Raw genomic sequence first — 26,367 nt, forward strand, 5'->3', positions numbered from 1 at the left:
TTGGGCTGAAAGACATTGAAGTCATTTCAAGGCACCACATTGTCTGAGATACTATTTTAATATGTCATTTCACACCTCAAGAGACTCCCTGGTTCTGCATTATGTTATGAGTTTAAACTCCTTATCCTGGCATAAATCTATCTGCAAACAACCCAAATTGATGGATTATGCCATATCACACACAATTTTTCTACCTAAAACCACAGAGTCACATTAATTGTGGTTCTGGTTCTTATATCACTCTTTCTCTGAAGTGGTTTCTGCCCACATGTTTGATTGTAGACAGTCTTCTTTCTTTCAGTACCTGAAGTTGTCTGCAATCACATGGGTCAGAGTGACCTTTCCCTTGTTGAGGCCCCTGCATCCACCCAGACAAAGCCCCTTTGACAAATGATTGTGCTGCCTTATACTAAGGTAGGAGTGTGGGGTACATCTTCACAGGAAAAAGATAAACTCATGGTTTTGGGGCTTTAGCCATAACTCAGCATATATTTGGTAAGTAAATATTGACGGCAGGAAAATCACATCAAAGCCTCCTGTCACTAGAATACCTCCATCAGCCATCGTAGGGTTCTCCCGCCGCAGCACACACTCTGCCTCCAGTCCTTGCATCTTGCACGGCCCCCTTTGATTTCAAACTCTCCAGGAGTGAACCAATGTCCATCCTCACTCTGTATGCACTTCCTCATGACTCCTGTAACACCAGGGTAAGTTGACCTTTGGCCTTCTGTTCTCACAGCTCAGACACCAGCCTCTCAACACAATGGATGTAGAGTCACCCCATTGGGGCTCAAGACCACTAGAGCAGGAGTGTCTGGCCTCCCCTCTCAGACATCAGAATCCCAAATACAGCCTGTAAGTCCCCTCCAAAGAGATTACCTGTTTTGTACACACATTTCTTTGACCTTTTGCAAAAAAAGAAATAATCATTACCATCAAAATCAACATTATAAAAATATTCCAAAATCACTTGAAAGGAGTGCTCCATGAATCCTCTCCTTCTGAACAATGAGAGAATTTAAATTTCCTATTGAATTCTGGAGGCAGAGAACAAGCCAAACTCTCTGGTGGCCCAGGGGCAGTGTGCAGGCAGAGCTTTAACCTGGACTGAGATGTCAGGTGGGGACCCTGCTGCTCAGAATGGCACCCTGGCCCCACTGGTGCCCTCCCTTACAGCATGTTCCATCCAGTTTAGTGGCATTACTGAGCAGTGATTTTTTTCTTTATTCCTGAATTCACAGTCAGTAGTAAAATAATTGTAAAATGTAGCCAGTAGAAAACTTAAGTTATATATAAAAGATAATCATATGCTAAACATTATTAGTCATTAAAGAAATGCAAGTCAAAATCACAGTGAGATCACTTCACAACCACTAGCATGGCCATCATTTAAAATATCAGACAATTACAAGTGTTGGCCAGGAGAGAGAGAAATTGGAGCCCTCATACACCGCTGGTGGGAATATAAAATAGTGCAGCCAGTATGAAAAATATTTTGATATTTTATCAAAAGTTAAAAATAAACTTACCATATGAACAAGCAATTTCTCTCCTAGGTATGCACCCAATAGAATTAAAAACATGTGTTCACACAAAAACTTTTACACAAATGCTCAAAAGAGCATCATTTGTAATCCCAAGAGTAGAAATATCACAAACTGATAAAGGGGTAAACAAAATGCAGTATATTCATACCATAGAATGTTATATTACTTGATAATAAAAAAGAATGAAGTACTAATATAAACTATTACATGGATGAACCTTGAAAACATCATGCTAAGGGAAAGAACCAGTCACAAAACAGCTCACACTATATGATTCCATTTATGTAAAATACCTAGACTAGTCTGGGTTGCTTCAGGCTGGGCAGTGGGGTGAGGTGGTAGTTGGCACTGACTACTGAGAGACATGGGGTTTCCTTTGGTGGGGGGCAAGGAATGCTCTAAAATTAGATTGTCAATCACAATCCTGTGAACATACAAACAAAACTCAACAATGAATCATGCACCCTAAGTGGTGACTTATACGATTTGTGAGTTATATCTCAGGAAAGCTGTTTAAATACCATACATCAATTACGTAAATTAATTCCTTACAGCTATACCATGAGGCATATTTTAATCATCATATTTTTTAATGAGGAATTTCAGAGTCAAGAGAAGTACACTTTTTACTCAGATGAATCAGTCACTCTTGATACAGCTGAGGCTGGGATTTCTAATTCTAAATTCTGTGATCATCTCACCACTTCTAACACCCCATCCTAGTAATAATGACCCAGAAAGGAGGAGATAGGAAGGTGAAGGCCAAGGGCCTCTTCCCATTTATTTCTGATTCACTTCTTGATTTAGTTCTTTGAGTATTTCTGTGTTTACTTCCATGTGGTAGTAGCTAATATATACAGTGCCATAGAGTATGAAAATATCATCTTGAGGTTCCCTTGCTCCATCTCTCAAGTGAAAATACAACCTGAAGTCCTTGAATGATGTGTAATTCACATGGGTAATTCTGGACTTCTTGTCATTCCTTCACATAAGAACTGAAAATTAGACCATGAAACCCACCTTGTTTCAATTTCTTCTTATATAACATGCCTTTTGCCTGTCTACAGGTCACAGGAAGTATTGCAGAGCAAAAATCCACGGTGTTATCTCTGCGCTTTCTTGACCCTGAAACAGAAGATTTTTTTCAATCTGTATCATTTCACAATTGCACATGTACCCCTCTCCCCATGTTGAATTTGTTCCCAGAAAGACATACAGGTACTTAGGGAACTTTGTTCCACAAATGTCTAGAGTTTCAGAGTCTTTCAGTGGCATTTTTGGTACATAACCACAGAATATCTACCTTCCCAGGGGTGTCAAACTCATTTTCACCAGAGGTCACATCAGTCTCCTGGTTGCCTTCAAAGGAGTGAATGTAATTTTAGACTGTATAAGTGTAACTACTCCTTAACTAGGGGCAAGGAGCTCAGTGTTGCTGCTGAGTAGAAACAAGATGCTGGTCCAGATAAAACAAGGTGGAGGGCCAGATTCGGCCCATGGCCTTGTGTTTGCCACCTGTGGTTTAACCTCTCAAACCCCCCACAATCAGAATGTTTTAACAGAGACCCCAGGCATCAGTATAAATGTCTTAGCTCCCATGCAGTCAGCCCCCTGATTCTTATGTGACAGTGACACATGCAGCTGCTGCCCTGGTAGAAGGGAGCTCTGCAGCTGGGCTATTTCCCTGCACTTAGGTCGCTGGAGACCAAGTCCGAGACCGTGCCTGTCTCTTCCTGTGTGAGCTCTGACTCAGGAGCTGAGAAGACAAAGATGGAGTGACCTAATGGAGATGGTGTCTGCCTGCTGTTTGTGTTCACCGCTTTGCCTTATTTCTCCCCCACATCAGCCTTCTCCAACTCTGAAAGGGGAACCCAGGAAGCTCTAGAGCAATCTGCAAATTGCATGTGGGGGCAGGAGGATGAAGCTAGCTATCTGATTCCACTAAAGAGTGAAATGTCTTCAAAATGAACTAACTCAAGAATGATGTGTACCTGATCCTGCCCTCTCAGCCACATTATAGAACCATGGTGGGAGGAGACGGCTGTCCATGTTCCAGTTTTGAGATACATGGACTGTTAGTACTAGGAGGGGCTGAGAAGGACAGGTGGCCTAATTCACACTCCTGCTTTACAGGTGAGGAAACTGAGGCAAAAGTAGTTAAGTGACTGACACAAGCCCAGAGACTAAAGAGAGGGCAAGTCTTCTGACCACCACTCTGGGTCACCAGTGGTGTGCAACCTGTGACTCTCTGTGCAACAGAAGAGTCAACTAAATCACTTGTGGGTTATATATACCCTTTATATAGCAACAGATGAGGTCCAGCATGAAAGTTATCAGTTCAGTGGAGATAGCAGCACCACAGTGCATCCTGGATCCCTGGGGTCTGGCCTAGATTTGTCACCAACTAAATGGTTTGTCAGATTATCTTCCTTCTGCCCCTGACATATTTGGGGACAGTTCAAGTCATATACATTTCTCAATAGTTAGTAAAGCTACATAAAGCAATTAGGTAAATTGATTTATTACTAAAAACACAGAGTGGAGCACAGCAAATAGGTGTATAGTTATTGAAAGTATATTCCCCCCTCCAAAAAGAAGTATATTCCCCTTCCTTCACTGCCTCTTTACCAGATTCTCCTCTTTAAGGCTCTGTTACTATCATGTAATGGATTCTACACCTGCCTCTCTTTTTCCCTGACATAAATGGAAAAAAAAAATACAATCACAGTTGCAGACATGCCTTTTTTTCAGATATTAGTGTTTTTCTAAATTTAAATGTCACTTCCTCAAAGCCTGACTAAAGCATAAAGAACAATATATATAATCCCTAGTCTTTAAACTACCAGGAATTAATCTTGGGCTCATCGTCCATTTTATTTTTTATAACCCCACATCAGTTAAACAAACAGACAACTGAAATCAGCATTTTACTCATATCTCAAGCAGCCATGTGATTTGTGTTTAACAGATTCCAATCATACATCTACTAATTTATTTAGTCTTTCCAACAAATATATGAGATCAAGATGTTGATTACTCCCATTACATAAACTAACATATTCTGAGAAAATTGAGGGGAAAACTACAAAATTGAATTAATGCATATATGGACTTTTTTGGTGGAGAGGCAGAAAAAATAGAAATTCCATGTATTAAGAATAACCCTGTGGTGGGCTTACAGGTAGGAAGCACATTATACACATTACCTTGTACAAATAAAGTTATTTGTACATAAAGTGATGTGTAAGTGAGGTAAACATGACCAAGGGCTTTGTCCACCTTGGTTTGGACAGATATGATAATCAGAGAATCTACCAGAAGATGGCTAACCAAGAGAAATGGGTAGAATTGAGTCTTACAAAACCTTAGTTTGAAGCAGTAACTAAGGATTGGCTTGATAGACGTTGCAGCAAAGAATGTTCCTCTATTTGTAAGTTAATGGGCTATGACTACACATCTCAATGTTTGCTATTATTCAAATGTGTCATACTTATTAAGGCAGAAAGATGAATTCATTTCCTTCTTTCTTTGTTCAATGCCCTCCACCAAACGACCACCATCTGTTGATGCCAGGTGAAGTTTTGTAGACTCCAGGAAGAAATATTTTCTGAGCTACCCAGTCCAAAGTGCAAGAAACTCTAAGCACATTAGGAGCATATGAGACCAGCAAAGTAAGAGGGATATTCCCTTTGATCAAACCCACGGTGGACCTACTGCTTGGTAAAATAACCCCATTTTCTGATTTTTAGACTTAACAGTTACTGAGAGGTTTTTTATTTCTTCAAGATCAAAATGCTCCCATGGGACAAATATTAATAATTAGACTTTATCACAAAATCATACAAATTTCAGACTGGCAAATTGTAACCTTATTATTACATAACCAGAATAACAGCGGCTCAAAGAAGATGGCTATTGAGATGGATAAACTTGTGTAAGAAAGTGAAGACTTGGATATTAACAGCCACGGGCAAAGGAGATCTACTAAAAAGGTGAAAATGTGGTTTTTGAAGAGACAGATTAATTTTTTTTGCTTTTTACTCCCTCTTGCTTCTTTCCCTTGGAAGGTGGGTCACCAGGCAATAGAAGGTCATCCACCCAGGTGAATGCTCTCTGAAAGGTTCTCCTGAACTCCTCTTTCACCTAAGAAGCCAAAGTAATGAGGGACTCTGGAAGGCCAGGATATGCCTGCCTCGCCCTCATTCCTCCCTCCTCTTCTGAAAGTCCATGCTCAGAGCCCAGTGAGAAGAGATCCAGGCAGCTTATTCGCACCTCCCCTATATTCAGTCAGGCTTGGCATTAAGATCTAATTACAACCTTGGACAATGCAGCAAATACAGAGTTCTTTCTGCGTCTTTCCTAAAACCAGTGAATATGTTGAATTTAGCTTTCATCAAACTTGTTAGGCCTCATATTTTTAGGGTAAAAAGAGAAATACATTAAATTCACCTAGCCCATGGAGCATTTAGTGTAAGGAGACTTGGAGTCTGCAGTTTAAAACCCACTAATTCATAACAGCACTATTGTGTTTTACTTTCCCAATGTATTGGCTTAGCAAGGCAAGATTTAACAATTTTTGTGTCCCCAGGTTGTAATATCCACTTACTAACACTGAAATCTCATCACAACCCTATTAAGAGGGAAAAAATTGTAGGTCTTAGGCAGATAAAAGCTATGACATAAACGCAAACAATTGACAGCAGAATGGTTTTCTAGATTTTGTAGCTCTCCAATTGACTGGTAAGCCTGACTAGTAAAAAGTTAAGGAGAATTGATGTTCCTCAAAATGTCAGAAAACTTGTACTGACTTGCGCATAGCACAAAGCGGAAGTGGCACAACGTTTATCTCTTGCCTATTCTCAGCAGGATCCTGCAGATTCATTTTAGTCTTCCTTCTACTCAAGACCAACTGACGAACAGCTTTGCTGTGGTTTAAGAAGAGGCAGGGGAAATCAAGTTGTGCAAAACTGCAACTGCCATGTGAGATCACCTTCACTCTACCCTCAGACAAGAAAGCAAGTTAATGGTAAGGCATCTGAAGCAGGTGTCCAGAATATTCTCTACTTTTAAAAAGGACAACTTTAAGTTACACACAAAATTCCACTGAATTTTGGAAAGAAAATATTTAGAATTTACCTATCTACATAGAGACATAAATGTAAGTGTTACCATGATTAAATTCTAGTGTTTGATATTTTGAAAATAACCACTCTTCAAATGGATGCAACCACTTTCTTTTTTCCCAAAGTTGTACAAATTCACTAACCAAGAAGCCCTATAAAATGGCAAAAACATAAGATATGCAAATTGGTAAAAATTGGAGATTTATAATTGGACTCTGAAATCCTATGATATAGATGAACTGATTCAGGATTTTCAATGATATGAAAAATGAGGTCTTGCCGTCATTTTTTCAGGAAAAAAAGTAACTTAAATCACTACTAAAATAAACAAAATGTCAGGAGACTGATTAACTTGATCAAAAATATCCTTGTAGGCCTTTCTCTTTGCATATGTTACTATTTAAATAATACTTTTATTACAAAAGTTTAATGTGTTTACTATTTTTAATGTGTACACATACAACTACAAAACTCAAATAAAAATATAAACATCACCTACATTTCAATGATCAAATGTAATAATTGCATATATTTTATGGATGAACAGTCATTGATTTTTCTTTATATCTATAACTATGTTTCTCTATACAGAGAGTTTGATAAATATGTATAAATAAGCATTTATACATATAAAAACATTTTCACAAATACATATATTTACATATTTTTTTACCACATATACATACTCATACACATATGGTCTGCTTTGTTGATGTGCCTTCTTTGGAACATCTTCCTTAATTAATCAGTAAGAATTCTTGACCCAGTGAAGAAGCCATGCACTAAAGACAGCAGTGTCTCCTCAATGTCTCCCTATTAGCCTGGATCATTTAGCTCTGGATGATTATGTGTTTGAGACATAAACCATTTTGTTGAAGCCACTGCATTTTCAAGCCTTTCTGTTACTGTGTCTTAGCCTATATTCTACCTGACATAGTAGTGGGGAAACCGTCAGGGCCCACAGGTGACTGCAGGCCACAAGGGCACAAGAAGCAGCGCCATCCTAAACTCCAAAGATGTGACTGCTTCACTTTGCCTGCTTACCTCCTTGATGTATGTTTCTCTGCCGCCTCCTTCTATATCTTGTCCAGGCATGCCTTTTATATTTTCCTTTAGACAAGAAGAGAATAAGTTAATTTTTCAGAGCTATCAATACAACGCAAAGCCTCATAGGTCAGTGGTATTCAAGTACTTTTTTCAGACTTTGATCCGCAAGAATGAAGCAAAATTCTTAACTACCAGTATAGCAGTGTCAGGCTATATTCCACTGTGTGTGGATGTGGGAGACAATAGGAAATAACCTTTCTTTGAAATTTTTTTTAAAAAATCACATGTAAGCATGGGTTTATTTCTGGAATCTCTATGCTGTTCCATTGATCTATGTGTCTGTTTTGGTGCTAGTATCACACTGTTTTGAATACCATAGCTTTACAGTATAGTTTGAAATCCAAGCACATTGTACCTCCAATTTGCTTTCTTCTTTCTCAAGATTGCTTTGGCTATCCGGGGTCTTTTGTGGTTTCATAAATTTCAGGATTATTTGTTCCAGTCTGTGAAATATGACATTCATATTTTGATAAGGATTGCACTGAATCTGTGGATTGCTTTGGCAGAAGTAAACCCAAACTTACATGGTCAATTAAACTGTGACAAAGGAGGCAAGAATTACAGTGGGGAAAAAACAGTCTCCTCAATAAATTATGTGAGAGAAACTGAACAGATACATACAAAGTATTCTCCATGACAATTCCGCATGCCTCAGATTATCTTTCCAAAGATGTTCCAACAGCAAGCTGCCTTGGAAATGGGAGATCATGTAACCTTCCAGGAAGAAGGAAGATTTGTTTCCTGACCAGTATAAAACCAGAGCACATCTCCCTCCTCTCCTCAGAGGATATTTGCTTAAGTTTCAGATAATAAAATAATGTTCCCTTCAGGAGTAAGGTTAGAGCAGGCTTACTAACAGGTTTATTACACCCTTTCTAAGACTAAGGATTTCTGAACAGATGGGAACCGTTTCTAAGCTTGTATTCCTCAGTTTGTCATAGCCTCTGGGTGCATTATCACCATTACATGAGTTTGCAAGAAAAAAAGAACTAATGCATCTATCCCACAGCCTAGCCATTTCATTTCTTGGGATTTATACAAGAGATATGAAAGCACAGAGACAGAGAAATACTTCAACAAAAATGTTCATTGCAGCATTTTTATGCTAGCCAAAAACTGGCACACTTGTGGTGTCCATCATAGGAGAATGTATACACAAAATTTGGTGTGTTCATAAAATGTGCTCTACTTCAAATTAAAAAAGAAAATACTACTGATACATTCAACAATGTGAATAAAAGACAAAATGATTATGCTGAGTGGGAAAATTTCAATAAAATAGTTTTTAAAGAAGACAAATTAAGTTACCATTAAAAAAGGAATAGTAATTGCCTCTGATGAGTGAGGGGTAAGGATGTAAGAGATGAGCATCAGATCTTTTTCCAGAGTGACGGTCATATTCTATATTTTGGTATCATTTGAATTATACAGGAGAATGCATTTCTCAGAACTCATTAAATAACATACTTAATGATGTGTGGGTCACCGGCCAGCAGTGATCCTGGAACACTGCAGATGTCTTGTAAAAACGCGAGAAAAAACATGCACAGAGACAGACTAGTTTCTGTGGAGAAGTAGGGACGGAATGGCCACCGCCCCCTAGTGCGAAGCTTACCAATTTACCATCCAAACCTGCTTTTATTGGGCTCGTTTTGCATAATAATTCAGGTAAAAAGCTCATTACTCATTATGAGGAAGTAAGGAACAACAGATAACAAGGAACTCTGCGGGTCTATTTTGAGTCAGGGTCAAAGAACTGTAAAACTTTGAGAAACAAACTAACTTCTTCCTTGGACCCTTCTCATTCAACTGAGAGCATTCTAAACAAAGAAGGTTTCACAGTAATATACATGTTCTTTCTTAGGCCTGATCACCCAGGGAATCTGCCCTTTTCAGCTAAGAGCTGCACCACCCTGTCATTGTTTCAGGCTTAGGTGGAGCAAGGGCACTAAGGCAACCAAGAGATAAGGAGAGTTTCTCCCAGACGTCGAGAACTCAGGCTACATCAAAGCCGAGGTGCGAGGGTCCATCACCCCCTTTTGCTGTAGCCCCCAAAGTCCTTCTTTTGGGGGCCTCCCACGTGATCGTGCCTGTCTTAGATCGGTTCCCCCTTGGGGAATCTTATCCATCTTTGGCTAACCGACCAAGCTTTGGGGTTCAGTTTTGAATGAAGCAGTAGAAGCAGCACTCCTGCCAGGGAGATAAGCTTTTGTCTCCTTGCTGGCTTACAGTTCCAAGGGTGTTCCCTTAGCCTTAGCCTAGGCAGGGGTTACAGCTTCTGATACCCAGCAGGGTGGTTCCCATAAACTTAATATTTGTATAATTCATTGTTTTCTCTCAAAAGAAAACATTTTACAGTTAAGTTGGCATATGTTAAATGTTTATAATGTCTTGTGCATCACACACTGATTTAAAGTAAGGGAAATGTGGCAGTGCTGTGGTCAGAAACAAGCTTCACTGGGCTAGATCAAGGTGTCCACTGGGCTTTGTTCCTTTCTGGAGGCTGTAGGGAATAATCCATTACTTTGTCTTTTCTAGTCTGAAGTTGCCCACATTTCTTGGCTCATTGTATCTTGTCTGCCAGACCTCTCTGATTAGCTCATGGTACATAAACCTCTCTCCACAGCTGGAAAAGTTTGCTGATTTTAAGGATACCTGTGATTTTATTGGGGCCACTGAAATAATCCAGGATCACCTCCCCATCTCTAAATCCCTAGTCACATCCTCAGGCTCTCTTTCTCCATGAAAGAAACAGATTACAGGTTCCAGGGATTGGACATCAACAGTTCTATTTCTGTTGCTATAAAATTCTCAAGAATCTTATGGATCTCCCATTATGTCATGCAGATTTACTCCTTTAAAGAGTCTCCTCCACAGATCTTTTGTATATAATTAAGTATCTGTATTGTACTCCTGCTGAGATGGCTTGAGGGGATCTGTGACTCACACACTTAAACTCTTCAAAGAACCTTTTATGTGACTGGACACTGATCTTTTGCTACTTCTGAGGCATCAGCAAAAAGTCATTAGGCCAGATTCTTATTCCATAGAACAATGTCCTGACACTGGACTTCCTAATTTTAGCATCTTTGCAATCTGCATAGGCTAAGAATTTTCCAAATCATCAAGTCCTGACTTCATTCATCGAGCAGTTCTTCCCATAATACACCTTTTTCCTCTCACATTTTGCTCTAAGCAGTAAAATAAAACCAGCTTCACCTTCATCATTTTGTTTAGAAATCTCCTCATATGTCTACAAAAATAAACTTCACTAAGCTTTCTGTCATTATTTCTGTCTTTAGCATCCACATTTCTACTAACAAACTATTCCGGGCCATGTAGACAATTTCTATCATTCTACTTAAAACTTTGCCCAATGCCCAATTCCTAAGCCACTTCCACCTTTATAGGAATGTGTTACAGCCCCACCCCACACCCAACAACCAAAATCTGTATTGCTCTTCTGTAGCTGCCATCACAAATGAACACAAATGTAGTGGCTAAAAGCAACCCAAACTTACTATCTAACAGATACATGGGTTAGAAGTCAGATAAGTTTTTCTCTGGGATAAAATGAGGGTTTCAGTAGGTCTTTATTCCTTTTTGAAGGCTGTGGAGAAGCTATTATTTCCATGACTTTTCCATTTTCGACAAGTCACCCATATCTTTGTTCATTGTCTCCATCTTCAAAGCTAGCAATAACTGCAGCTCTCTGTATTTCCCAAAGTCACTTCTCCCTCTCTCCACAGTCAGAAACAGTTCTCCAGTTTTTGAGGCCAATTGATTAGATTGGTGGCACGAAGATATCTAAAATAAATTCCCCTTTCAAGGCCCCTAGCTTCATTATATCTGTAGAATCCCTTTTGCTACCAAATAAAATGCATCACAGGTTCCAGAGATTAGTATATAAACACTTTTTGTGGGACCAAACTCAGGCATTAATAACCTCATTTCAACATCAAAATCAAGTAAAATGTTATGCACTCTTACTTCTTTTTTTCTTGAGTTTTCCCAAAGTAGAGTTGTTTCCAAGATCCACAGGATCTAGGAAGAAGAAGTTGAATGTAAGGTAACAGAAATTAATAGCTAAATGTTACCAATCCTAGGATGATTCATACTACAAAAGGAGTGAGTTTATAAACTTGTTTGGATTACCTTTCTTCTCTTCCTTATAAAGGAACAAAAAATCTCCTGAATTGATAAGTATGAATCCAGGATGAGCCCTGGGACTTCCTTTCTTTTGTATTCAAAGGGACTTAAAAAAAAAAAACAACTCTTAAATACTTACATACTTCAATTCACTCATGAATAGGAATAAACGTCCTATCCTGTCTAGGTCTCAAGATTATTGTGAGAATTAAATAGCATCTTATGGCAAAAAGCGTGTGGGAAAATACTACATAAATTAGTGACATGTGGAGAACATCCACCAAATACATATGCTGGGCTAAGAGCAGTTGATTGGAAGTCTCCCCTCCTGACAATTAAATAGCAGGATCAGTTGTCTCTAAGGTCTTGGAAAAGTTGTGAAAAAATGACACATCTAGACATAGAGACTAAAAGCACAATTCTAAGGATCAATGAATCCAAGAGCTGGTTCTTTGAAAAGATAAACAAAATTGACAAGCCTTTAAGCAGATTCATCAAGAAAAAAAGAGAGAAGATCCAAATAAACACAATCAGAAATGAAAGAGGAGAGATTACAACAGATTACCACAGAAATACAAAGAATTGTAAGAAACTATTATGAAGAAATTATGCCAAGAAATTTGAAAACCTAGGTGAAAGGGACAAATTTCTAGAAAAAATATAATCTTCCAAAACTCAATGAAAAAGAAGCAGAAAGCCTGAACAACCCAATAACAGCAAAAGAAATTGAAGCAGTAATTAAAAAACTCCCAACACACAAAAGCCCTGGACCAGATGGTTTCACAGGAGAATTCTACAAAGCATTTAAGGAAGAGCTAACCCCTATATTTCAGAGACTATTCCTAAAAATCCAAAAAGATGGGAGACTCCCAAACTCTTTTTACGAGGCCAACATCATCCTAATTCCAAACCCAGATAAAGACACAATGAAGAAAGAAAACTTCAGGCCAATATCGCTGATGAACATTGATGCTAAAATCCTCAACAAAATACTGGCAAATCACATCCAACAATACATTAAAAAGATCATACACCATGAACAAGTGGGATTCATTCCAGGGATGCAAGGATGGTACAATATTCGCAAATCAGTAAATGTAATACATCTCATAAACAAAAGCAAAGACAAAAACCACGTGATCATATCAATAGATCAAGAAAAAGCATTCGATAAGGTACAGCACCCATTTATGATAAAAACATGTGGCAAAGTGGGAATAGAGGGAGCATTCCTCAACATAATAAAGACCATATATGAGAGACCTACAGCCAACATCATACTCAATGGGCAAAAATTAAAATCTTTTCCACTAAGATCAGGAACAAGACAAGGCTGTCCACTTTCACCACTTTTATTCAATATAGTTCTGGAAGTTTTAGCCACAGTGATCAGACAAGAAAAAGAAATAAAAGGCATCCAAATCGGAAGGAGGAAACAAAACTGTCACAGTTTGCAGATGACATGATAGTGTACATAGAAAATCCTATAGACTCTACCAAAACCCTGCTTGACCTAATAAATGAATATGGCAAAACATCAGATACAAAGTCAATATCCAGAAATCAAAGGCATTTCTGTACACCAACAATGAAACAGCAGAAGCAGAGATCAAGGCAAAAATCCCATTTGAAATAGCAAAAAGAAAAATAAATATCTAAAAATAAACCTAACCAAAGAGGTAAAAGACCTGTATTCAGAAAACTACATAACACTGAGGAAAGAAATCAAAGAAGACACAAACAAATGGAAACATATACCGTGTTCATGGATTGGAAGAATTAATATCATCAAAATGTCCATACTACCCAAAGCAATTTACACATTCAATGCAATACCTATTAAAGTACCAATGGTTTATTTTACAGACATAGAACAAACACTTCAATAAATTATTTGGAATCATAAATGACCCCAAATAGCTGCTGCAATTTTGAGAAAGAAGGGTAAAGTAGGAAGAATCACAATACCTGACACTAAACTTTACTACAAGGCCATTGTAATCAAAACAGCTTGGTACTGGCATAAAAACAGGAACATGGACCAATGGAACAGAACAGAGAGCCCAGAAATAAACCCAAGTCTCTACAGTCAATTAATATTTGAAAAAGGAGGCAGCAGCATAAAATAGAGTAAAAATAGCCTCTTCAACAAATGGTGTTGGGAGAACTGAACAGCTATGTGCAAAAAAATGAAACTTGAGCACCAACTTACACCTTACACAAAAATAAATTCAAGGTGGATAAAAGACTTAAATACAAAACATGACACCATTAAAGTCCTAGGGGAGAATGCAGGTAGGAAAATCTCAGATATTTCACACAGAAACTTTTTTACTGACATGTCCCCTAGAGCAAGGGACATACATAAAGGAAAGAATAAACAAATGGGGCCTCATCAAAATAAAAAGCTTCTGCACAGCTAAAGAAAACAGTATCAAAATAAAAAGAGAACCAACTGTATGGGAAAACATATTTGCCAATGATACCTCAGACAACGGTTTAATCTCCAAAATATATAAAGAACTTACACGACTCCACTCTAAAAAGACAAGCCAGCCAATTAAAAAGTGGGCAAAGGACTTGAACAGGCACTTCTCCAAGGAGGACATACAGAAGATCCAAAGACACATGAAATGATGTTCAATATCTCTAGTTATCAGAGAGATGAAAATTAAAACCACAATGAGATACCACTTCACACCAGTCAGAATGGCCATCATAAACAAAGCAACAAACAACAAGTGTTGGACAGGTTGTGGAGAAAAGGCGAACCTAGTGCACTGTTGGTGGGACTGCAGACTGGTACAACCACTATGGAAAGCAGTATGGGAACTTCCTCAGAAAACTAAAAATGGATCTGCCTTTCAACCCAGCAATTCCACTGCTGGGACTATATCCTAAGAACCCTGAAACACCCATACAAAAGAACCTATGTACCCCAAAGTTCATAGTAGCACAATTTACAATAGCTAGGTGCTGGAGGCAACCTAGATGCCCATCAGTAAATGAATGGATCAAAAAACTATGGTACATTTACACAATGGAATTCTATGCAGCAGAAAGAAAGAAGGAGCTCCTACCCTTTGCAACAGCATGGATGTAGCTGGAAAGCATTATGCTAAGCGAAACAAGCCAGACAGTGAAAGACAAATACTATATGATCTCACCTTTAACAGGAACCTAAACAACAGAACAAAGAAACAAGCAAAATATAACCAAAGACACTGAAATAGAGGACAGGCTGACAGTGACCACAGGGGAGAGAAGAGGGAATTTCAGGGGAGAATGGGAAGGGTTTCCAGGAACAAATTTAAAGGACACATGGACAAAAACTAGGGGGGTGGTAATGGGAGATAAGTGGGGAGGGTTGGGTGGGCAGGCTGGAATGGGAGTAAAAGGGAGAAAACTGTACTTGAACAATGGTTAAAATTTTAAAAAAGAACTTAAAAAATAAAAAATAACATAAAGTAAAATAAAATGACACATCTACTAACAGAAGTACACCTTGTTTTTTTGGGGTTCCATAGAATGTTCGATGTGACAACAATGGAAATAACTACATAAATTCAAGGTGTTATTACTAATAGAGCAAAGCAGGAAACTAGATCCATTATAAGAGTGCATTTCTACTACATTATTCATGAATAATCAAGAGGGCCCATCCTGTTAAATATGACTTTATAATGATCTCTTGCCTCCCTGCTCTTCCCACAAGGGTCCATTGAGAAAATGCAGAGAACGGCATAGTAAGATGGACTGAACTGCTTGTCACTCCACCTGGGGTCCCGGGTAACTATGAACCCGCCCTCATGCCATGACCCTCAGGCAGCATCTTACCTTGACTCCTTCCACTGCTTGGCTCCTCACCTCCTGGCACATCTTTTGAGAAGCACATAACGCAGGAACACATCTCATTTCCATGTGCTGCTGGCTCTGATTCTGGGCAAAATCATAATTTATGAAAACTGTCTTCACATGCCCTAATGATACTATTTTTGATACCCTTGTGGATTCTGTTTTGTAACTTCTTCCTCTGAAATATAGTATTAATCCTCTCTATATCCAAGTCTCCGTTTTTATTCTCTTGTCTTTTTCTCTTTGTCATAACTGTTTCTTTAAGTCAAGTTCATCTAGTCTTTCAGGGTAGTAGGCTACAGGTAAGCCATTCAGATCCTCCTTCGCCACCCATTTGGGGAGCTTCTAGTTCACCAGCTACTAAACAGAAACAAGAAAGCTAGTGTCCACAGATCCTGAGATACAGAAGAGCTCCTGGTGCTCTTATGTGGCACACTGATATTCTGAGTTAAGATGAACTGCATTCTCAGAAAAAAAAACATATAACTCCTCCAACAATCACACCTGAGATTGGACTGTTGGACCAACAGGGATAATTCTCCAGCCTCTTGTGCTCACTTCAGGTTATCTCCCTGACCCACTGCCAAGTGAACTGTCGTAACAACTACATGAGCTTTGGCATGTTTCATGAGCTCTTGTCCTTTTACCTTATTATTTAAATGTTTGTATGCAGTTAGGTACAAAATAGACATTTACTTTGGAGATGCAGCATTTAGCATATATTCTGGGAAGGTTCTTATTCTTTTACTACTTCATTTACTCTTACTCTCTTGTCCATTATAAAACATCTCATCTCACACATGCTTGTTTCTGATTTTCCTGTGCTTCTTGAATGTTAGAAGTGATTCAAGGCAAATGGAAGGAGGCATAGATCTGGCGTGTCCCCTATCCAACCTAGTCTCAAAGACTAATTAATGGGTGTGGGTCCACTACACAGTGGCTGATGTGTACAAAGATATTCGGTCACGCTTATTCCAAATCCCATTCCAAAAACTTCATGAAGACACTTAACATCTTTCAATTTGTGAAAAAATTTGTTTAGCACATAATCTGAGGTCAAGTATTACCATGTAATTGATCATTTGTCCCCTTTTTCGTCTCTGGTGAATAAAATCCATGCCCTATTCACATGCAGGATACCATTCACACGTATGACTGAATGTTGTGGCCTGTGCTGTTTGTCATGAGCTTGTCTTTGCCAAAGCTGCTGTCCCCCACTGGCAGAACTCCACTTCCTCTTCGTGCTCTCACTGCGATCCTAACTGTTGCACATATCTTAATAAATGACAAAGCTTCACAGACGATGATTTTGGGTTTTGATGGGGAACTTGGGACACATCATAAGTAAACAAGGCATATCATAATATTTCCATAGGAGAGTAAAATATCTAAAAGTTCCTGTGTCCCACCATAATCTATTGGCTGAAGAATAACACTGTGTAAAGAAATGTTACAGAGTATCCAAAATGACCCAAAACCAATTACATAAAGACAAATAACAGGATGTACAGGATGAACTGAGAATTAAAGACAGTGGGTGTCAAACTTTTCTGTACTGGCCTTCCTACATTTGCCTGCATCACACATCTTAGAGTCACCCTCATGGAACGCAAAACCTTAGCAAATAATGTATTGACCCTCACATAGTGCAAAGTGGAAGTGGCACAAAGTGTATCTCCTGCCTAATCTTGTCAGGATCCTGCAGATTCACTTTCACCTTCTTTCTACTCAAGGCCAACTGGCCAACAGCTTTGCTGCTGTTTAGGGATAGGCATGGAAAATACAGAGCTGGGCAAAACAGCAGCCAACATGAGGCTACAGAAGCATGTGTGGGAACACTGGATTCGATTCTGAACACCTTCACTGCACACTGAGCCAAGAAAGTAAATTAATGGTAAGGGTCAGCCTCAGGTTTCCAGGATATTAGAGATGACTTTAAATTACATGCAAGATTTCATTGCACTTTGGAAAGAAATGGTTTAGAGTTTATCTACCGACACATAGGCTGAAAGAAAAATGTTATAATGATTAAATCGCTATATTTGATATTTTGAAAATAATCTTAAAATGCATGCAACCACTTTTTCTTCCTTTCCAAACAAAATTGCGCACATTCACCAGCAAGGTGGCCATGTAAATTAATAAAAATATAAGATATGCTGGTTAGTGAAAATTAATCATGTTTAATTGGACTTAAAAATCTTATAGGCCTACTGATTCAAAATTGTCAATCATGTAGAAAATGAGGTCTCTCCCTTGTTGTCTAGAAGAAAGGAGTTCTTTAAAAAACTACTAAAATAACAAGATTTCAGGGATCTGATCAGAAGTAATACATATATGTTATTGAAAAATTAGAAAATAAAAATTGTATGAAACATCACCATCTGGAAATAACCACAATTAACATGTTCAAAAACATCCTCTTGGACTTTTTCTTTGCATATGTTATGACTTCAATAATATTTTTTCATTACAATAGTTGAACATGTTTACTATTTTGAATGTACACACATACATCTAAAAACCAAAAAATATATAAATATCACTTACATTTCATCGACCAAATGTAATCACTGAATATATTTTTATGGAGGAACTGCCATTGATTTTTCTATATATCTATACAGAGACATAGCTACATATGTATAAACAAGCATTTATAAATATATAAAAACATATTATCACTAATGTGTATATACTCATGTTTATATGTATATTTTTTACCACATGTACACACATATACATATGGCCTGATTTCTTCTTTTTAAAAGATTTTTTAAAAGATTTTATTTATTTACTTTTAGAGAGAGGGGAAGGGAAGGAGAAAGAGAAGGACAGAAATATCAATGTGTGGTTGCCTTTCACACACCCCCTACTGAGGACCTAGCGCACAACCCAGGCATGTGCCCTGACCGGGAATCGAACCAGCGATCCTGTGGTTCACAGCCCACACTCAATCCACTGAGCTATACCAGCCAGTGCTATTTACTTATTTTTAGAAAGAGGGGAAGGGTTGGAGAAAGAGAGGGGGAGAAACATCAATGTGTAGTTGCCTCTCATGCACCCCCTACTGAAGACCTGGACCACAACACAAGCATGTGCCCTGACTGGGAATCGAACTGGCAACCCTTTGGTTCACAGGCCAGCACTCAATCCACTAAGCCAGGGCTTAAAGATTTGTTTATTTATTCTTAAAGAAACGAGAAGACATGAAGAGAGAGAAGAAGAGAAAATGATGTGAGGGAGAAACATCGATTGGTTACCTCTTTCACATGCCCTGACCCTGGACCAGGACACAACCCAGGCATGAACCCTGACCCAGAATCAAAGCAACAAACTTTTGCTTTGCTGGATGATGCCCAATCAACTGAGACATACTAGTGAGGTCTACACTCTGCCTTTGTTCATGTGCTTTCTTTGGAACATCTTTCTAAATTAATTAATAAGTATTCTTGACCCAATAAAGAAACCATGTACTGAGGATGGCAGTGTCTCCCTATCAACCTGGATCATTTAGCTCTGGGTGATTATGTGTGTGAGACATAAACCATTTTGTTGAAGCCACTGTATTTTCAGACTGCTCTGTTACAGTCTTAGCCTATATTCTACCTGACGTAGCAGTGGGGAAACCGTCAGGGCCCACAGGTGACTGCAGGCCACAAGGGCACAAGAAGCAGTGCCATCCTAAACTCCAAAGGTGTGACTGCTTCACTTTGCCTGCTTACCTCCTTGATGTATGTTTCTCTGCCATTTCCTTCTATATCTTGTCCAGCCATGTCCTTTATATTTTCCTTTAGGCAAGAAGAGAATGAGTTAATTTTTCAGAGCTATCAATACAACACAAAGCCTCATGGGTTAAGTGGTGTTCAAGTACTTTTTTCAGATTTTGATCCACAAGAATGAGGCAAAATTCTTAACTACCAGTGTAGCTGCATGATGTTGATTATAGAGTTATAGTTTATACTTCAAGGACTTGGGAGGCAATAAAAGATGACTCTTATCTGAATTTTGTTTAAGTTAGAAAATAAACTGCTTGTACCTTAGACTGAATAATAATTGTGATTATGGAGCAACATGTTCCCTTTTCAAGCATTGATTCAAATGTGCAATAAGAAAGCATACTTCTTAATATTATATTCCTGCATAATCTCACAGATAACAGTCTCAACTTCATTGTGGAGTGTTTTCATGAAATAATCGCTGAGCTCTTGCAGGTATGAAACAGATCCTCTCACTTATATTTAATCTAGTGCCTGAAACTCCTGGAGAACTCAAAGGCCGACAGTGGGTTTGTGTGTGGTTGTGTTTTTGCTTTCTTGCGAATGGTATAAGAATATGTGAATGTGAGAAAACCATCAGTGCTGGGTGAATAGAAATTGTATCTTGTTATTCTTATCATGAGTATCGTAACAGCCAACTATTAGATTTTTACCGCTGAAAGCGAAGCCTCAACCCATGGAGGGAGGCCTGTGATTCTCCTGAGATTCCCATGTTGAGGTGGGCCAACTCAACTCCAGCACTTACAAGGCAGGAAGAGCCTGAAAGCCTTGCTCTTCTAGTGGAAACAAGATAGTCAGGAATGCAGGGATGTTACCTCTGGGCACCTGGGTTTTCCATTCTCCTGCCCAGCCTGCAACAAACACTGGCCTTGCAGGGTACTCAATTCAGGGAGATTCCCATGGGGCATAAGCCTGGTCCCCTAATGCTTGACAAGCTGACAGCTGCTGTCCACTGGGCTGCCATGGCTGCTTGGCATCAGAGCCAGTTTTGCAGAACCAAAAGCAAATGTGGTCACTCCTCTGGCTGGCAGAACTCAAGACAACGAGGCTTCTGTGCATGGCCTAGCTGCGTTGTCAATCAAGTGAAAAAGTATAGGCTGGCGAAGTTAACGTACTTATCTCTTGGGCCATGACTACAGAAATAAACCCATGCTACTGACTGACCAGTCTGACCCCCTCATGGAAATGCCCAAGTGCCTGCCTGGTCTCTGCTGACAGAGGCTGACACCATGATTCTGATGCAGGGCTGCAGCTGCGGGCCAGGTTCATGGCTCCTGCCAAAGTCGACCCATCCATCCCATGATCAGGGAGCCACATCACAAGGGGCTGTGCTCTGCCTGCTCCCGACACACTGATCAGACCTCAAACCCCTCTTGAGGCTGTGGGTGGTGTATCAACACAGTTCACAGTTCAACTTACAGACCAACTGATTCTGGCCACACCACTGTGACCCTAGGAACTCACAGGTGTCATGAGCCTGCTTGGCGGGATTATCTGAGCCTGACAATGGTGTGCCCTTTATCAGAAGCTGCTCCCAATGTGCTGATTGTCTGACTCAACCTCCCTCATCTCCTCCTGTCCATACACCTCGGTAAGGCTCTTTGTTCCCAGAAGAAGATCAACTCCTTCCCGCATCGATATCAGAAGAAAAACAGTAAGGGATGCATAGTGTTACATAAACCAAAGTTTAAAATTCACGATTCTGTTCTGACCATTCCTGGAGACATTTCCAACTAGCATTGGAATACCTAAGGGGGTCACATTTAATTCTAGTTACATTTAATGAAAATGTCTTTTCCTGCTCGTATCTGATCCTTCTGGGCAAGAGATCTGAGTGACAAATAAAAATGATTGGGAAAGAAAGATGAAATTACAGCCACTAGAATGGTACACATGTATCTTGTGGCAGTGAAGGAAGAGCAAAGATCCACGCATCTGAGGAGAGAGCACCACACTCCTTAAGACATACAAGGGAGGGAGAGGCACTAGTAATATCTGTCTTTCCGAAGTGTCCTGAATCCTTCTTCCAGGACCATTTGCACACTCCAACACTCCCACCATGGACATGCTGAGTCTGCCACTCAGATGTGAGAAAACGGGGCCCCTGCATCTGTACAGAGCCCTCCTGAATATCAAGGACTAGGCATGTTGAATGGAACGGGGAGCTATAAGGCTTGCAGCCAGGGCCCACACTGGGGACACTGTCTATCTTCCCCTGGCTGGTGTATGTCCCATCAGGGGACCTCAATAACTGTAGATGCATTCCTTCCAGAGTCACTGTGTGTGCCCTTGAGAAGATATTTCTTAAGCAAAAGCCAGACACTCATTGCCTCTCCCATGCAAACATGGTGAACTGCAGATTAGGGTTGGTCATTAGAGACCGACAGTATTTATGGTTTATGAAATATGTTAAATAATACAAGAAACAAATCAAATGGATTTGGTCCCATCCCCACTGGTCAGAATCATTGAAGTGGCTGGTGGATTGGTGTCTCCATGTGGAAATTCGCCAGGCTACTGGGTGAAGTGGATTTGTTCAGAGACGATTCTTTGTGGCATTTCCACATGCCTCAGAGTATGTGGAGTTAACACAGCTGTCTAGATCAGAGGGCAGATTTGTTCCCTAACCAGTATAAAAGGGAGAGCATCTCCCTCCTTAGAAATATCCGAAGATAGTAAAGTCTCCCTCCTCTCCTCAGAGATTTGCTTATAAATAATGCCTCCCTCGGGGGTAAGGTTTCAGCAGGTTTACTAACAGGTTTATTAAACCCTTTCTACAAGTGGGGGTTTCTAACAGATAGGAACAGTTTCTGAAGCTTGTATCCCTCAGGTTGGCACCGTCTCTGTGTGCCGCATCACCCCTGCGCGGGTTTGGGGGGGCCAAAGGAAATGCACCTATGCAATATCCCAGAAAATTCATTCCCAGGAATTCATACAAAAGACATGAAGGCATGGAGCTACACAGAAAGACTACCACAAGAATGTTCATTGCAGCTTGTTCGTATTAGCCAAAAACTGGCACACGTGTGGTGTCCATCAGTAGGAGAATATATACACAAAGTTTGGTCTGTTCATACAATGTGCACTAACTGCAATCACAAGCTACATTCAACAACATGGGTAAAACTCAAAAAACGTTATGCTGAGGGAAGCACTGCACCGAAAGGGAATATGCTCTAAAGCCTTATTTATCTAAAGTTTGAAAACAAGGCCAATTAAGTTATCGTGAAAAAATAAGAATAGTAATGGCATTTGATGAGTGAAAGGTTAAGAATATACCAGAAGGGCATAAAGGCCCTTTCCAGGATGACAGGCATGTTCTGTATCTGGAGAGGGTTTGAATTATACAGGACAATGTATCTATCAGAATGTATCAAACAATATCCTCAACTTTGTTACATTTCACTGTAAGTTTTATCTCAAAAGAAAATTTTTAAAGGTAAGTTGGCAATATACTAAATGTTTGTAATATCTTGTGCATGATATACTACTTAAAGTAAGAGAAGTGTAACATTATGAATAGATATTTTAGATATATAATTCTAAATATGTCAATAAATGCATAGAGAAAACCTAAAAAATATAGACGTTAAATTTGCAAAGTTCATATATTTTAAAATTAAAAAGACAAAGATGTGAGCATTTCAAAATATAAATTGCTATTTTAAAAGATGTAATCTAACCATGTAAAGGTGAAATATTCATTTTTTTATTTTATGAAAGGCATGTCATGGCTGCTGTAATAAACTACCATAAATTTCGTGGATTAAAGCAACACAAAGTTATGATTTTACGTATTTGAAGGTCAGAAATATGACACAAGTATCACTAGGCTAAAATCTAGTCATCCACAGGGTTTTGTCCCATTCTGGAGGTGGCAGAGGATAATCCATTGTCTAAAGTCTTAGCCAGCTTCCAATTTCTTGGCTCATTGTTCCCTGCCTGCATCTTCGAAGCCAGCCTCATCGCATCTCTCAGATTATTATTCCATGGACGCATATCCCTGTCTGCACAGCAGGAAAGTTTTTCTGGTTTTAAGGACCCATCTAATTTGATTGGGGCCACCCAGATTATCCAAAATAACTTCCCCCACCTCAAGATCCCTAACCACATCCTCAAACTCTCTTTCTCCATGAAAAGAAACATATTACAGGTCCCAGGGATTAGGCATCGACAGCTCTGTTTCTGCTGGTATCAAATTCTCAAGAATCTTCTGGGTCTCCCATGTATGTCATGGGGATTTATTTCATTAAAAAGAGTCTCCTCCACAGGTCCTTTGTATATAACCACATATCTGTGTTTTACTCCTGCTGAGGTGGCTTGAGGGGATCTATGAGTCACACAAGTAATCTCTTCAAAGAACCTTGTATGGGACTGAATTCTTTGACCTTTTGTTATTTCTGAGGCACCAGAAAATAGCTCATTAAGTCACATTCTTGGTCACTTCTACAGAGCACACTTTCCTGAAATAGAATCAACTGATGTTAGCATCTTCTGTAACCTGAATAGACTGAGAATTTTTCAGATCATCAAGTTCTATTTTTTGTTGTTGTGTTGAGCAGTTCTTCCCTTGATTTTATCTTTCTTTTCCCATTTTACTCTAAGGAGAGAAAAAAACAGAATCTTCCTCAGCTGCTCAGAAATCTCTTTAGATATATATACCCAGAAAGTTCTGCTTTCCTCACGTCTTCAGAAAAGAATTTCCACTATGCTCTCTGCCTTTATTTAATAAAGATCCTCTTTTTCCAGTTTCCAAAAACATGTTCCTTATTTCTTTCTCATCCATCAGCAGTCAGACCTTTAACTAATATATTTCTACTAACATCTGTTTGGTATGATTTATGTTTTCTCTAAGGCAATACAGGTTTTCTTCCCCATGTGCTTCACCTCCACCTGAGTCCTCCCTAGAGGTCTTCACACATTTCTACTAACAAACTGCTCCAGGCCATGTAGACATTTTCTACCATTCTACTTAAAATTCTTCTCATTGCCCAATTTCCCTCTGCCCATCGCCCAATTCCTAAGTCACTTCCACCTTTTTAGGAACACGTTGTAGCTGCACAATAGCCAAACTCTGTATTGCTCTTCTGTAGCTGCCATAACAAATGACCACAAATTTAGTGGCTTAAAACAATGCAAATTTATTGTCTTACAGATATGTTGGTCAGAAGTCTGACAAGGGCTAAGATAAAGGTTTCCATGGGCCTTGATTCCTTTCTGGAGGCTGTGGAGGAGACGCTATTTCCATACCTCTTCCAACTTCTCTACACGTGACCCATTATTCTTTGTTCCTCTTCTTCATCTTCACAGCCAGCAATACTGCATCTCTCTGTAACTATCTTCCAAAGTCAATTCCTCTCTCCACACCTGAAAACAGTTCTTCACTCTCAAGTCCATCGATTATCCTTGGTGGCACCCAAATATCCAGGATAATCTCCCCTTTCAAGGCCCCTAGTTTTATTATATCTATAAAATCCCTCTTGCCATAGAAGAGAATTCATTACACATTCCAGAGATTAGGATATGGACACATTTGAGGGAATATCACATTATTATCACTTATTTTTTTGGTATCACTTATTATTGTAAAAAATAAAATGAAACTCTGGCACTAAAAAGACTCATTATAACATCAAAATCAAGTAAAATCTTATGCACTCTTACTTCTTTTCCTCTTGAGTTTCCCCAAAGTAGAGTTGTTTCCAAGATCCACAGTATCTAGAAAATGAGGTTGATGTAAGGAAACAAATTAATAACTAAAAGTTGCCAACCCTAGGGTGAATCATACCACAGAAGACCTGAGTTTTTAAAGATGCCTGGGTTATCATTTTTCTCTTCCTTCTAAAGGAACTAAATATCTTCTGGATTGAGAAGTAGGAGTCTCAGAGGGTTGGTGGGTCTTCTTTTATTTCTCAACAGGACTCTGAAAAACACTTTTAAATACCTACGTACTTCAGTTTACTCAGGGATCGAAACAGTTATCCTATTCTGCCTCAGTCTTACGATTTTTTGTGAGAATTAGCATATTAAGTGCAAAACTGGCAGGAAAACACTACATAAATTAGTGACGGTGGAGGACATCCATCAAAAATATGTGCTGGGTAAAGAGCAGGTGATCTGAAGTCTCCCCTACTGACAATTTAGTGGCAGGATCAGTTGCCTTTGAGGTCTTTCTAAGGTTCCGACAAGTGACAATATTATCTGTTAGCAGAAGTACACCCTCCTTTTTTTGGATTCTATAGATTTTCAGGTGCGTCAGGGATAGAAATCACTGTATAAATACAGAGTTTATTACTGATATACTACTGTAGTAAACTAGATGTTGTCATTTTAAGAGTGTGCGTGTATTTTTACTATATCAAACATAATCAACAGGGCTCATCCTATTAAACATGACTTCATGATGATCTCTTGTCTTCCTGTTGTTCCCAAAAGAATCAGGTTGAGAAAAGGCAAAGAACAGAATATCAGGATGTATTGGACCACCTGGCTGTCACACTCTACCTGGGGCCTGTGGAACCTGTGCATCCACCCTCATGCCATGACCTTTGCACAGCCTTACCTTCTGTGTCCTGTGCTTGGCTGCTTTCAGTCCTTGCTTCTGGACATCCCGACTCATCTTCTGAGAAGCACATAATACAGGAACATTAAAATTGTGATTTATAAAGACCTTTCATTTTCCTCAGGGATTCTTTTTTGTGTAAATTTGTTGATCTCCATTTTTCTACTTCTTTCTCCAAAATCTTCCATCGATCCACCCTATATCTGATTCTTTTTTTAAGTCCCCAATTTTTCCTTCCATGTTTT

The 26,367-nt window shown here is 39.2% G+C and overlaps 1 protein-coding gene and 1 long non-coding RNA gene across 2 annotated transcripts in view; both read right to left on the reverse strand.

Moving 5' to 3' along the window:
• SP140 (SP140 nuclear body protein) overlaps positions 1-26,367 on the reverse strand; it is a 120,862-nt gene that overhangs the window by 69,329 nt on the left and 25,166 nt on the right. Inside the window, exons 14-16 of the mRNA XM_036025003.1 lie at positions 15,764-15,865; positions 11,768-11,821; positions 7,715-7,780 (exon numbers count right to left, since the gene is read on the reverse strand). Coding sequence (XP_035880896.1) covers positions 7,715-7,780; positions 11,768-11,821; positions 15,764-15,865 — 222 coding nt within the window. The remainder of the gene's footprint in view (positions 1-7,714; positions 7,781-11,767; positions 11,822-15,763; positions 15,866-26,367) is intronic.
• Positions 25,224-26,209, reverse strand: LOC118500408. Its single transcript, XR_004902968.1, has 2 exons — positions 26,123-26,209; positions 25,224-25,278 (listed from the first exon to the last, which is right to left on the reverse strand). It is a non-coding gene; the product is annotated as an uncharacterized LOC118500408 (long non-coding RNA).

Source organism: Phyllostomus discolor, chromosome 4 (assembly GCF_004126475.2).
Source record: "Phyllostomus discolor isolate MPI-MPIP mPhyDis1 chromosome 4, mPhyDis1.pri.v3, whole genome shotgun sequence".
Taxonomy (NCBI): Eukaryota; Metazoa; Chordata; class Mammalia; order Chiroptera; family Phyllostomidae; genus Phyllostomus; species Phyllostomus discolor.